The sequence below is a fragment of the Hibiscus syriacus genome, unplaced genomic scaffold, assembly GCF_006381635.1.
Source record: "Hibiscus syriacus cultivar Baekdansim isolate YM2019G1 unplaced genomic scaffold, ASM638163v2 tig00111377_pilon, whole genome shotgun sequence".
Classification (NCBI taxonomy): domain Eukaryota; kingdom Viridiplantae; phylum Streptophyta; class Magnoliopsida; order Malvales; family Malvaceae; genus Hibiscus; species Hibiscus syriacus.
The window spans coordinates 185,740-198,586 of record NW_024063073.1 but is presented as its reverse complement, the minus strand read 5'-3'; the positions used below and the strand labels follow the sequence as shown (position 1 = coordinate 198,586).

The following is a 12,847-nucleotide window of genomic DNA, read 5'->3' as shown; positions in this document are numbered from 1 at the left end:
GTAATATACCCCAAAAAATCTACTATTAGTAATAAAACATTGTCGGGAATAAGATTTCCGGCCAACCAAACATGAAAATGTGGGATTCTCATCCCCATAATCCTTGAACCAAACACTCCCTTAGGGTAAACTATTTATTGAGTACCTAAACTATTAGTTTTGATATGTTTTAGTACATGAACTTTCAATTTTTTCAAAAACATACCAATTGGACTTTATATTAAATTAATTCAAAATTAGAATATAAAACTTCATGCACTTAAAAGTAATTATTTTTATGTGTTTGGGTGTTTCTTCTAAAATGTAAAAGGAGGTAGTCTCTTCTCTTGTAATCACAATTTGAATAATTTTTCTTCTCGATTACACATGCTTTTAGAGTATATTTCTACAAGTGTTGATATATGTGCCTTTAAAGTTGTTCACCAACAATTTCTCTTCGTAGTTTTTGCGGTGAATTTCATCTTCACACTTTGGATTACCAAGAATCTATTCTCGGATGCTCGATTAGAGCCTTTGACGGAGTCTGCTTGAACGACCACTCTCGAGATTTATTAAGATAAAACAACATCAACATCAGTAGCAAATATACGAAGCCGTATAGGGTACAATTGCATGCTCATTATTTTTTTAAAAAAAATTATTAAATCTAGTTCAATGTGTTAATAAAAAAGAGAAAAAAAATTACATACTTTTGTTTATAATATTGTATTGTTTTAAATAGGTAAAGTACTCATTTAGTCCCTAAACTATCAGTTTTTTTGGATAAATCATAATTTTATTATCCAAATAGCAAAAGCTACAAATACAATCAGGGTTCAATACAAAACATTTACAATACAAAAATCAGTGGTCATCGATACCCCAATGTTTGTAGAGGGTAAGATTCGCATTATCTACTCTATTGTATTTCCTGCCATTAAGTTGAAGACAAACAATAGATTTGATATTCTTTAGAAGTTCATTTACAGGTCTAGTTCGGCCTTGGTACAGTCTTTTGTTCCTTTCTTCCCAGAGCAAGTAAACCAATGCATTCAAAGCATTCCTCATTACAGTAGATAACAATGATTTTCCTTTCCAGTTTGAGCTCGCCATTTCCAAGAATTCTTCCCAAAGGTATCCTGTAAAATGCAAACCAGAAAAAGAGAAGATGCGTTCCCATAGAAAAACAGCAGTAGGGCATAATAAGAAAAGGTGATCCCTAGTTTCCACATCAGAGTTACATAAAAGACAAGAGCAGTCATTAGTAATACCGATTTGGTGAAGACGATCCTTGGTGGGTAGTCTGTCAAGTAGAGCCATCCAGGTTATCATACTATGTTTTGGAATGTGCAGGGAAAACCAAACGAGTTTTTGCCAAGGGACCTTCTGATTTTTAGACCGAATAGAGTCCCATATCGAGCTTGCATTGATAGGACCCGGATGAAGGAAATTTTGCACCTCTGATCTCAATTTAAGAAGTCTTCTGAGACACCAGTTTGTGTTGAGCTTAAAACTATCAGTTTTGGTCCGTTTTAGTACATAAACTTTCAATTTTTTTCAAAATTGTACCTAGTGTTTAATTTTTATTTCATTTTAATATCCCATTATTAAAAACTTAACGCATTTAGTACCTAAACTATTAATTTTAAACTATTTTAATACCTAAAGTTTTATTTTTTTCAAAACTTAACGTTTAATTGCTTTACTTCCTTCCTTGTATTAATCATCATCGTCATATTTTCTCGATTTTCTAAATTTTAAATACCATTATCATCTACATAGGCGTGAAAGTTGTGTCAACAGATGCCTAATCATCGAAATTAAAAAAGATGAACCGATTATAATCGTTGTCGCCTATTTATTCTATGAACAATGAGACAATTTTAACTACGAATATGAAATCTGTAATAGCCGAGCCACTGAAATTCACAAGCTTATGAACCTATAATTTGACAGAGAGTTGACTCCATCAATTGCAATAGCAGGGGCCATGGAGGGAAGGACCAGGCCTTGTCGTTGTCCACACCAACTTATTATTAGACATCAAACAGTAAAAAACAATGTCTATAAATGTTGTCAGCAGAGGGCAATCATTAATAAGGAAGAAAGCCCCCCCCTACTGCTCACTTACAAAATTGTACATCTTTCGTTTGGCACTGAATTTAACAACATTGACCTTTCGGTTTTAATTTTTAAAAAAATTATACCATACAAGTTATTAATTTGTATTTTTTATTTTAATTATAACGTATAAAAATATATGAATTTAAGTGATTTGAGAACCCTTTCCAAGCATTATAATAATTTATGCAATACATTGAGAATAAAATGATAACATTTGCATTAACTAATTTATTTTAGTGAGTTAAAGGAGTTGTTGTTCCTAAAAATTATGGGTCCTAGCACCAACGACTGTAGAGTGATTGAGAGTCGAGAGTATATATATATATTGTGCAAACAAAAAAAAGAAAAAAAAGTCGTAATAGATAATTATTATTACCAAGTACAACATTATGTGGACAAAAAAACTAGATTGTCTTCTTTGAAACATCCTCATTTCCCCATCTTTATAAGCTCTTGGGCTGTAGAAAATTGAAACCATGGTCAGGAGATAATGTAGAACGGAAGGGAAGAGGAATTTGGTGGCATACATGGGAAGTTCAGGCATCTGCTACTATTTTTTTTCTCGGGTTTTTTTTTTGGTTGCCCCTCCAGTTCCAAAGACTCGAAGTTGATACATTGCTTAAGCGATAACAAACTTCTTACTACTTGAACCAACCCTATTGGTAATTTTTTTCTGGTTTTTAATCTATATGTATCTAGACCATGAAATGTAAACAATGTAATTCAGTTTCTTGGAACTGAATATTATGTTGCTGCAAATTTTCTTTTCCTTTTTTAAGTAGATGATATTGAGAAAGATGTGGTTATGGTAAGGCTCAAGCACACTTTTCCCCAAGCCACCCCTCCCCCACCAAAAAAAAATCTGCTACCATTTGTATGGAATTCTTTTGATGCAGAGACCAAACTTAGTCGGTTTCCTTGTGTTTGATGGTATAGAAACGTTGTTTTGTCTTTAATATTAGAAATGCATAGCATTTGTTCGTGTTGGACAACAAACATTTGAATCAGCATGGTTGGTCTGTTTACATATTAATCACTATAGACTGATACAAGTAGTCAGTCTTGCTCACTGCATAACGCTGCTGCTTGAACTTGTAAGAGTACCTCCCTCCAATAGGGGTGCTTATCGAGAGAGTCGATAGTGAATTGGGTTAAAATTTTGCTAGACTTAACTCATTGCTTGTTAATCTCGTTAAAATTTTGCTCGACTCGTGTTTGTCAAGAAAGCTTGTTGCTCGAGTCGTTGCTCGTTAAGCTCGATGCCCGTTGCTCATTAAGCTTATCGAAATTTTTACCTTATTTCTTAACTATAGGTAAAATCTAGTAATACTATAAAGAGACTAATATAAACATAAATTAATAAATTTAACCAAAAAAAATATTAAAATAGTGTATGAAGTAATTTCAAAGTCTAAACTCTAAAGTAACAATTCATAATCAAACTTATCGAGTCAAGTTGAACTTTGCTCGACTCAACTCATTAAGGTATCGAGTCAAACTCGAGTTCGAGTCAACCCGAGTTGAGTTTTTATCAAGCTTTAAGCTAGTCGAATTCGAACAACTCAACTCATTAAGCATAACCTCCAAAGCAAAACAAAATAATTGTCATAAACCATGTTCAATTATATTACTAGTTGTCCCAAAAGGCTTAAAACTGATTAATAAAAGATGACAGATTTTCCTTGCCAAATGCAGTAGTTTCGTAGAGATAAAGGAGAGTGAAGAATACAAATTGTTCATGTAAGCCAGTCCAGTCCTTCCATGAAAAACTTGACCCAAAGTCTCGGCTCAAAAGCTGGATTGATTGTTCATACTGACAATTAATTGACCAAATTTTCAAACTCCATTCAGAGTGGAAATTAAAATAAAAGAGGAACAGTCATTTCTCTATGATGAGATGAGATGGGAAGGCATGCCACTGATTGAAAACAAAAATGAATGAGGAACAGTCATTTCTCTATGAAACAAAAGGACAATTCGCTGAAATTATGCTGAGCCGGTGGACATTTCTATTGCCAAAAACAAAAATGGAAGAGGAATAATCATTTTTTCTATGAAACAAAGGTTGGACATATTACAAAGCAGATAGATCAAAGTAAGGATCCTTCCATCATAGAGATTACCATAAAGCACAGGGACCATGATCTACCGTTCTTTCAAATGCCTTTTATCTGTATCCATCGGCTTCTTGGGGGTGTCATTTTTTCGCCATCTCCATGACCTAAACAACAGGTAAACCTTGTTATTTTATTCATACAATCTTTTCAGATTGAGGGTTATTGCACGTGTATGCATAAATGGAAACTCGTGTATTTTTATCTTTATCGCTACTGATAATTTGGTTGTATATGTCGTGTCAATTAAAATTGAGGATGCATCATTGCATACCTTAAAGTGTTAGCGTCTAGGCCTTGGCTGGAACCGGAATTCAGCTAATAGTGCTATATGATCGGATGACCACTCAGGAGAAGGAAGTGCTGTGTCTTTCCTCAAGCTATCCTCATCCAAGAGTTCCAGTAAGGACTCCACTGTTAAAGAGTCCGCTGAAAGCACAAGACAGACATGCAACCGCATTAGATAAAAAATCAAGCATCTAAGTAGACAAGAATCTCATAGATGAGACGTCAAGATAAGTTATAATTTGTATATGCACTATCCTATCATTCAAGTGTTTTAAAAGAATTACCCACCTGTGTAAAATATGTAATCCAGGGTGCCGATAAAATCTCTTGTGCAGTTTGTGAATAAAGGTTCATTAGTTGTCATGTCCATTTTTCTTCTCTGATGTTCCAAACCAAGACCAGCACCTCTTGCAAAGGGTGAGTAGGCACTAACCTGTTCAGAGACACAAACTTTGTCAAACACAGCCCTTTAATGATGTATAATCCTATCCTCTTTCTCCATTGAAGCCTGTTTCCATTATTTTCTTAAAAAACCTATCAAAACATTGCAATCAATGATGATTTATAGGCAAAAAAACATAAGCTTTCTATAGAAGCAGGAGAGAGTTTACCAGTGGTAACTGATGAGTCAACTTGCTGTGAGGACGCAAAATTGCAAGAGGGTCTACCAATAATTCTGGATGCAGTGGATCTACCTTTCCCATGGCAAGGAGTGAATGGGGAGCACTGTACAAAAATATATTTAACTTGGTGAAAGCTTAAGACAACAAAATGGATCTCAAGCACTAAATAATCTAACATTGGGTAAAGGATAATAGGGTTACCTCCCAGGAACTGAATTAAAATCGCCACACACCAACATTGGAATGTCTGCACTAGCAGCTATTTTCTCTAATCCCTTTAAGAGAGTGTGCACCTAAAACATTAAAAAGAAAACAAAAAATGAGTGAATATTCTGAAAACACATGTATGTATAAATAGACATACAAATTAAAGAAAAAACTAAAACCTGCCAGATTTTGACATCCTTCAACTCTGGTGGAACATTTACATGTGTGTTTGCCTGCATTCCAAAACCAGGAATAGAAGGAAATAGTTATACATAAAATGGAAGAGTTGCAAACAATATAATAAATATGTAAACTGTATTTAGATAAGTCAACTTTCATGAATGTAAAGAACAGCCCAACTTTGAGAAGAAATGAGTATGGCTAACATTTCCATGCCACATTTGAAAAAAATAAAAATTGAAAAGTAATTAAAGAGACTAAAAGAACCAAAATGCATATCAAATACAGTACAATACAATACAATAGAGAGAGCACATAATCTATCTAATCCAATTGGCATTTGGTTAGTCATAATATAACTTGCAAAAGTTTCATGGGATTTTGTTACTTCTAATCTATGTTAGTCAGAGGGTGTGTGTCAAATACAAATGTGTCAAACACAGGTATGGTAAGATTTTTCCAAGATTTGGGATTAATTTGAAGGATCCTTAAAAGTCATCCCCATATCTATATGTCAGACAGTGTCGCACATGGGCACTCTAACAAAAAATAAAGATTCGGAGCAACATAGCTTCTAATTGCTAGAATGTGCTTATTTTCACAATAAAACTTTCTAGCTGCAAAACTAAAGGATTAAAAATACTATTTATCGAAATATAGGTACACTCCTTAACCATTTAGTACATTACACCAGTTTTCTGCAGCACAACCAGCTTCACATCTGCAGCTTACAGAGCGATTCACACCTGTACTCGGATCTAGAGCCTGCATACAGACCAACTGCAGGACTATGTAGCAACAAATCATGCACTTCCATTTCTATGAAACCATCTATATATTCCCCTCTTACAACAAGACCAAAAAGTTGTGCTAAAGGTTCAGTTAGAATAGCATAAGACAAAACCCAGGTAACATAAACCATTAGTTGAATTTTTTTTTTTTTTTGATAGGAATAGGAAGCCTCGTTAAAAACCTCCCTCATAGTTGACCCTTTCCTAATAGAAAGGATCAAGTAGTGGAGGGAGGAAAAGAGTGCCTCATTTTATTACCAAACCAGATTACATAAGACTTAACAATACAGCAGATGCTTTTACATTAGACTTAACAACTTCTGCTACTTCAAGAACCTACAGCCATAGGAAAATGAACTATAACTAAAACATACAATCAACCGATCCCCTGCTTTGCTAAACATTAGTTGAATTCAAGCCAGCCAGGTTAAACATACTCCTAAACTACCATTCTTCAAAACAGATGCGGCATGAAACCATGTTCAACTTGCCAACAGCCCAATAAAAAAACTTGATCAAGCTTATCAATCATCACTACTCACTAGTCATGTGATGTCATGTTTTGACCATTAATAAATCATGGAACTAAAATCATGTAAAATTAGAGAACATGTAATAGAGAGGACCAGCAAGTAGCATAGAAGAATAAAATCAACAATTTTTTACCACACAGAGAAGCTGTCGTTTCCCAGGATTGTCAGCTCCTTGATTGCTAAACTTTGCTTCCAAAACCACAATTAAAGCAACATTATCCTGCAGATAGAAAATTTTACATGATATTATTATAGAAGTATGTACTGTAAGAGAAAGGATACAGATCCAAATTAGTTATAATCGATTTATTACTTTAACCAAACGATTTAAAGCAGCTTTTTTCTGAGTAGTTTGAACTGCAACCTCAGTCAAGGATTGAGCTGCCTTATTAAATTCAACCTGCAAAAGACATTATTTACTTTAGCATAGGAAAATATGCATAAATCCATATAGAACATTAGAAATACTTCCAAACCTCATATTTTTTGACATGGGAAAATCTATCTCTACGGAAAAAAGTAGCACAACCATCAATTGTTTGGATATTTCCACCATAAACCTGCAGTATAGACAACATATATTATTCATAAGTGTAATACCACGAAATCATTGAGATGAGAACCTTGGGAGTTCTTATGCAACCTCATTTGTCTTCCTCTTATACAAAGCTTGATACCCATGTTTGTCCAGCTCAGGGGCAAAAAAATCCTCAAAATGATCATTTTGCACCTAAAAAGAAGATAACAGTTGGTATTTAGCGACACACGGTGTTCATCTAGATGACCAAAGACTGAAGCTGCTTTCTTGCTAATGATGAGTTGAATGCACCTAAAGAAATTCTGGCCTACAAAATTATTTCTCATTTAACTGTTGTCTCTTCTTTTGTTTTGGGAAAACTCCTTACTTTCTTAACAAAGATGGAGCAAGAGTGAAATAATTTCCATATTAGCATCACTCATCACCACTTTCACTCTTATATCAACTAGTTGAAGGAAATACACTCCTTTAGTATACACACACATATAATGATGCTTTGTATCTAAAAGGAAAAAACGGGATACAATTTAACATAAACCCACATCTATATTTAAAATTGAAAAAAGTGCACAAGCTCTATATCTCCACCCAAAATGTAACAGCAAACACTAAACATAGAAGCGATTTTTATCATGCAAAAAAACTTCAAAGCTGTTTTCCAGTTCAAAACGGTTCTAAAATGTTGCTATCACCATTCATCAGATATTAACTGAAAGTATTACCTCTTGAAGACAGACTATGTCTGCACGATAACCAACAATTTCCCGCAACAAGTTCTGCCTGCGATATGGCCAAGAAAGAGCCCACGAAGGACAATAACTGTATAACTCACTGCTGGCATAAGAGTCGGACAAAATGTTGTACGACAGAACTGTAAAAGTTCCAGAGGATGAAATACGGCCATCTGAATCAAGCGGACCCATCATATCAGTTCCACTTAATGGGATCAAACGCCGAGGAATAGGGGAAGGAGCAGGAATAACACGAGATGTCAAGATAGTATTGGGATGTCCAACAGGTAGTTTCGTTTCTGCAACAACGACGACACACTCAAACTTGAGAACATGGCCAATATCATCTGCTGAGGGTGTATATGTTTTAGAGCGTCCAACTTCAAACCAGGTTTCACCACCACTCCTCTGTGTAACTGCACCAGGATACAGAGGTGTAGAACCATTTGTCAAGCTAGCACTTGATGCTGAACCAGATAAGCTAGAATTAATTACTCCAGACCCTGTGCTATTGAAACGGCCAAATATTTCTTCCTCTTCATTTCCATTTTCATTTACAGCACTTGCAGCATGGTCATGCAGAACACGGTGATGCTGCCACGCATCTGAGAAGCACTTAGGAGAGCAATGGTAACTTTTAGCAACAGGTATTTTAGCCTTAAGACAACCTAGGCACTGCAATGTGGCTTGCTCAGACGGATGTACACTACAGACAGCAACTTTTTTATCACTTTGTATGCGATACCTGCGAAACAGAACCAAGAGAGGACCATTTTTCATTAGACAGGTAATATAAATGGAAAAATTGAAACAGTCAACCTTTTATATAAGTTTCCAATTAATTCCCAGACAAATGAAAAGATCTTACACCATAACAAAAAGTGCACAAGATATAGTCAACATAATCTCTTTTCCAGAACAAGAATCCAGCAATTACACTAAGAATGCAAAATATCCTGCTCAAAATTGTTCAGTGAAACTACAAGGGTCCCAGAGTGTCTCTCTCATTAGCATAGTGGTTAAAGATTTTTGTGCAAGGAATAATCAATCAATTCAACTTTATTACTACTTGCTACATGTAAACTGATGTAATTGCCTAATGGGAAATAAATTGTTCTAGGATCTTTCGAGATGAAACATATGGAAATCACTGCAATATCCTATTACCTTCCAATGGACCAGAGCATCTCTGATAATTTCCAGAATGTAACTAGACTTACTTTCAAATAGAAAAGGTTGACATAGGCAATAAAATATTAAGGCTTAATTATAAAATAAGTGTCCAAATTATACCGCTTTTCCTAAATAGGTGCTCAAACTTTTTTTTGAATCATCCAGGTGTCTAATGTTACAAACGTTACCATTTAAGGTGCCTGGGACATAACGACCATTAAAAATACCGTTAAGTGACGTTTCATTCTCTGATAATTTTGGGGAAAAAATGAAAAAATATATAAAATTCTTAAAATTACCAGAAAGTGACATGTGTCACTTAACGGTGGAATTTAACGGCCATTACAGCCCGAACACCTAAAGTGGTAACGTTTGCAACATTAGGCACCTGGATGATTCAAAAAAAAAGTTTGGGACCTATTTGGGGAAAGCAGTATAGTTTGGGCACTTATTTTATAATTAAGCCAAATATTAAATGCCTTATTACCACCTTTTTAGCTGTTAATGGGTTATCACTATACATCCACTCTTGTAGCTGAATGATTCCTCCTTTGTATAATCAACATTTTATATGCAGCACTTTCCAAACCAACATTTTATATGTAGTACTTCTCAATGTAAGTTGAAACATTCTAGCAAACTTCACAGAGAAAAAAATGCCAGGGTGGTCACAATAATAATAACACCCATACCAATTATCATTAGCCACAGAACATTCTAACTTGAAGACCCTATTTATCATGGCATATTTTGCAACTATGAAGTGTCATTCCAATCCAAGCAGAGACAGCAGATAACAACAGAGAGGTGGATAGCAACAAGCCAACAACTTAAAAACCGAACTATACATTCCCCAAAGTAATTATTCATAAACACCTAACAAAGAAGTTCCATACACTGTATTTACTAAAAACAAATAACAATCAAATAAAATCAAAAACAAAAAACTAGATCAAACCCAATTGGTCAAAATGAGAAGCTTCCTTAATGCTAACATAAAAATGGTTTCTTTAATTTTTATTCAAGCTCATTCTGGTAAAAACATAGTTAGTGTAAGATTAAATCAAACCCCAATTCGCTCCCTCCCCCAACAAATAATACACAATGCTATTGAGGGATTTAAGAACACTTACCACTTATACCTCAGGAAGTGACCATCGAGAGGGGATGACTCAGGCACGTCATCGGTAGTAACAGTCTTGTCAGGTCGGCGTAAGAGCAGGTAAGGCGTGAGCTCGCAGCCAACAATTGGTATATCAGAAGGGAGGTGCACCCGTAGCACGCTCAGCATGCTTCAACTTCCTCGTCTTCCTTTGTCACAGTTAACAACGATCACCGCTGTTTAAGCCTGTCAAAACCAATCCCACACTAACAGTATCAGCAGAACAAGATATGACCTCGAAAATATGAGCAATCCTATTGGGGCGGAGTCCAGGCGGATCAACCATTTACTTGAACCAAGCACCCGCCAGCCTTGACCCAAAATCACCCTTTCTTTTCCTTCGATCAAACTAACCTAATTCAATATTGAAATAAAATGCGAAGTTAACAACGGATCTTGTAACAAACTTTAGGGTTCCGAAAAGAACCTATCCACGGAATGGGCAAAGGGGGAAACGAGAGATGGAATGGTAATTAGGGTTTTACATACGAACTGAATAGAATATTCAGAAGTGGGAGGTGTCGCGGCGGAGCGATGGCGGAGGTATGGCTGCGCAGCGCAAGGGTGGTTTTGTTTGGGTTTTCCCCTCGTTTATTGGGAGCTTAGCTCTTTATAAAGATCGAAGGCAAGGGGACTCGCAGTTTTTTTCCTGATTTTCCTTAATATTATTTTTGGATAAACTACGCTTCTAGCCACTAAACTTTAGCATGTTCTTCTTTTGCTTATCCAAATTAGAGGTAAATAAAGAAATTGAGTAAACTAGAATGTCTGGACGATTTACAAAATAGTTAGTTGAATCAAATTTTTATTTTATTTATAATTAAATTTCAATTTTTATAATATTAAATAATTATTTTATACTTAGAATAGTGAAAATAATTTTAAAATACTAATAAATTATTTTTAAAACAGAAACTAAATAACATTCCTAATTGTTTGATCTATCGTTTGTAATCATTAAAATGGGCCTACGTGTCAGCACATTTACCGACGTAGCATGTTCCATGTAAAATATAAATTATGTTCATATTTCAGGTGATCTGTTACATAAATAAGGACACTTCTTTAAGAAATAATCTTTTAAAAGGCGTTGTTACGTAAATTAACTCCGTCCTGTACTAAAAGTTGATGTCATTTTAAGAAATAAAACTTTTTTAATACTATTTTGATAAATAAAAAATTAAAAGAGTATTATTTCAATAATTTAACCATTAACAAATCAATAATCTTTGACCGAGGGATAAGGCACTGGACTTGTAATGAACCTACATTCTATAGAAATAGTTCAGAATACTCTTTGTTGCCTCACTAGACCATTGGTATTCATCGTCTTCTTTTTTATTTTCTTATCTCGTGAATTTTTTTAAAATTTTAATAATTTTATCTTTATGACACGTTTTTCCTCTATTTTTACGATATTTTTTTTTGACATGATTTTGGTATTTGTATCGATCGTTTTGGCCTTTATATTTGATTAATTTCCTCAGGGTTAAATTTAACATTGTATAGATTGATTAAGATAATGCTTATTTATTATCATGATAATCTTCTCTATTTATGACCCTCGAATTAAATTTGGATGCACGGTTTGTATTCGAAAATAATTTTCTTAGGATGCTCTATTCTTATTTGCTATTGTCGGTGGTCATTCACTAATTCAATCCATTATTGTGTTTCGTTTGCTGATGTAGTTAGATTTATCTGTATCTATATTCTTATTTGCGATTGTCACTGCTTATCTCGTGAAAAAAGGCACTACATAACCTTATATTTTTGTTTTAACAAATACAGCCAAGTGTATCGACTGTGAACATCAAACGACACATAATACATAAAATAATAGGATAAATTATGTGTTCAGTGCTTAAATTATCAGTTTTAGTTCGTTTTAATACTCAAACTTTTAATTTTTTTAAAACCATACCTAACAGTTAGTTTTTGTTTCATTTTAGTATCTATCGTTAAAAACTTAATAGAACTGTTACACATTGACACTTTTTTATGGATAAATTACATTATTCATCCCTTAACTATCTTCTCACATATTCTGGTCATTGAAGTTTAATTTTTTAATTTAATTTTTTAAATGTCATATTATTCCTAATTTAATTACTCTAACTTTCAAATTTAATTTTTATTTTAATTATATATTAATAAAATAAAGGAAATCATGTCACAAAATATTATCAATTAAATAAATTAAAGTGATTAAAACATTAGCGATTTGAAAGTTGAGAATTTAAATTGAAAATGTTTAAACCTTAATGACCAAAAAAGGAGTGAGAAGATAGATAATGGATGAATATGTAATTTACCCAAAAAATATCACGTGCAGAAGTTTCGTTAAATTTTTAACGATAGTACTAAAATGAAACAAAAAAACGTTAGGTATGGTTTTGAAAAA

At 34.0% G+C, this 12,847-nt stretch overlaps 2 protein-coding genes across 3 annotated transcripts; both read right to left on the bottom strand.

The window, feature by feature from the left end:
* Positions 1-843: 843 nt before the first annotated feature.
* Positions 844-1,299, bottom strand: LOC120159816. Its single transcript, XM_039170354.1, has one exon. The coding sequence runs from the start codon at positions 1,297-1,299 to the stop codon at positions 844-846; it is 456 nt and encodes a 151-aa protein (XP_039026285.1).
* A 2,780-nt stretch (positions 1,300-4,079) lies between these two features.
* On the bottom strand, positions 4,080-11,016 carry LOC120159791 (carbon catabolite repressor protein 4 homolog 1-like). Of its 2 annotated transcripts, none has more exons than XM_039170339.1 (12): positions 10,415-11,016; positions 8,100-8,853; positions 7,483-7,569; positions 7,316-7,399; positions 7,153-7,239; positions 6,973-7,059; positions 5,515-5,568; positions 5,330-5,421; positions 5,117-5,231; positions 4,794-4,938; positions 4,489-4,646; positions 4,080-4,324 (listed from the first exon to the last, which is right to left on the bottom strand). In XM_039170339.1, exons 1-11 carry the CDS (start codon positions 10,570-10,572, stop codon positions 4,501-4,503), a joined length of 1,809 nt encoding a protein of 602 aa, XP_039026270.1. In that variant the 5' UTR covers positions 10,573-11,016; the 3' UTR covers positions 4,080-4,324; positions 4,489-4,500. The 2 variants fall into 2 exon arrangements, with proteins under 2 accessions (XP_039026270.1, XP_039026269.1); XM_039170338.1 differs by having other exon boundaries at positions 4,492-4,646.
* Positions 11,017-12,847: the final 1,831 nt, after the last annotated feature.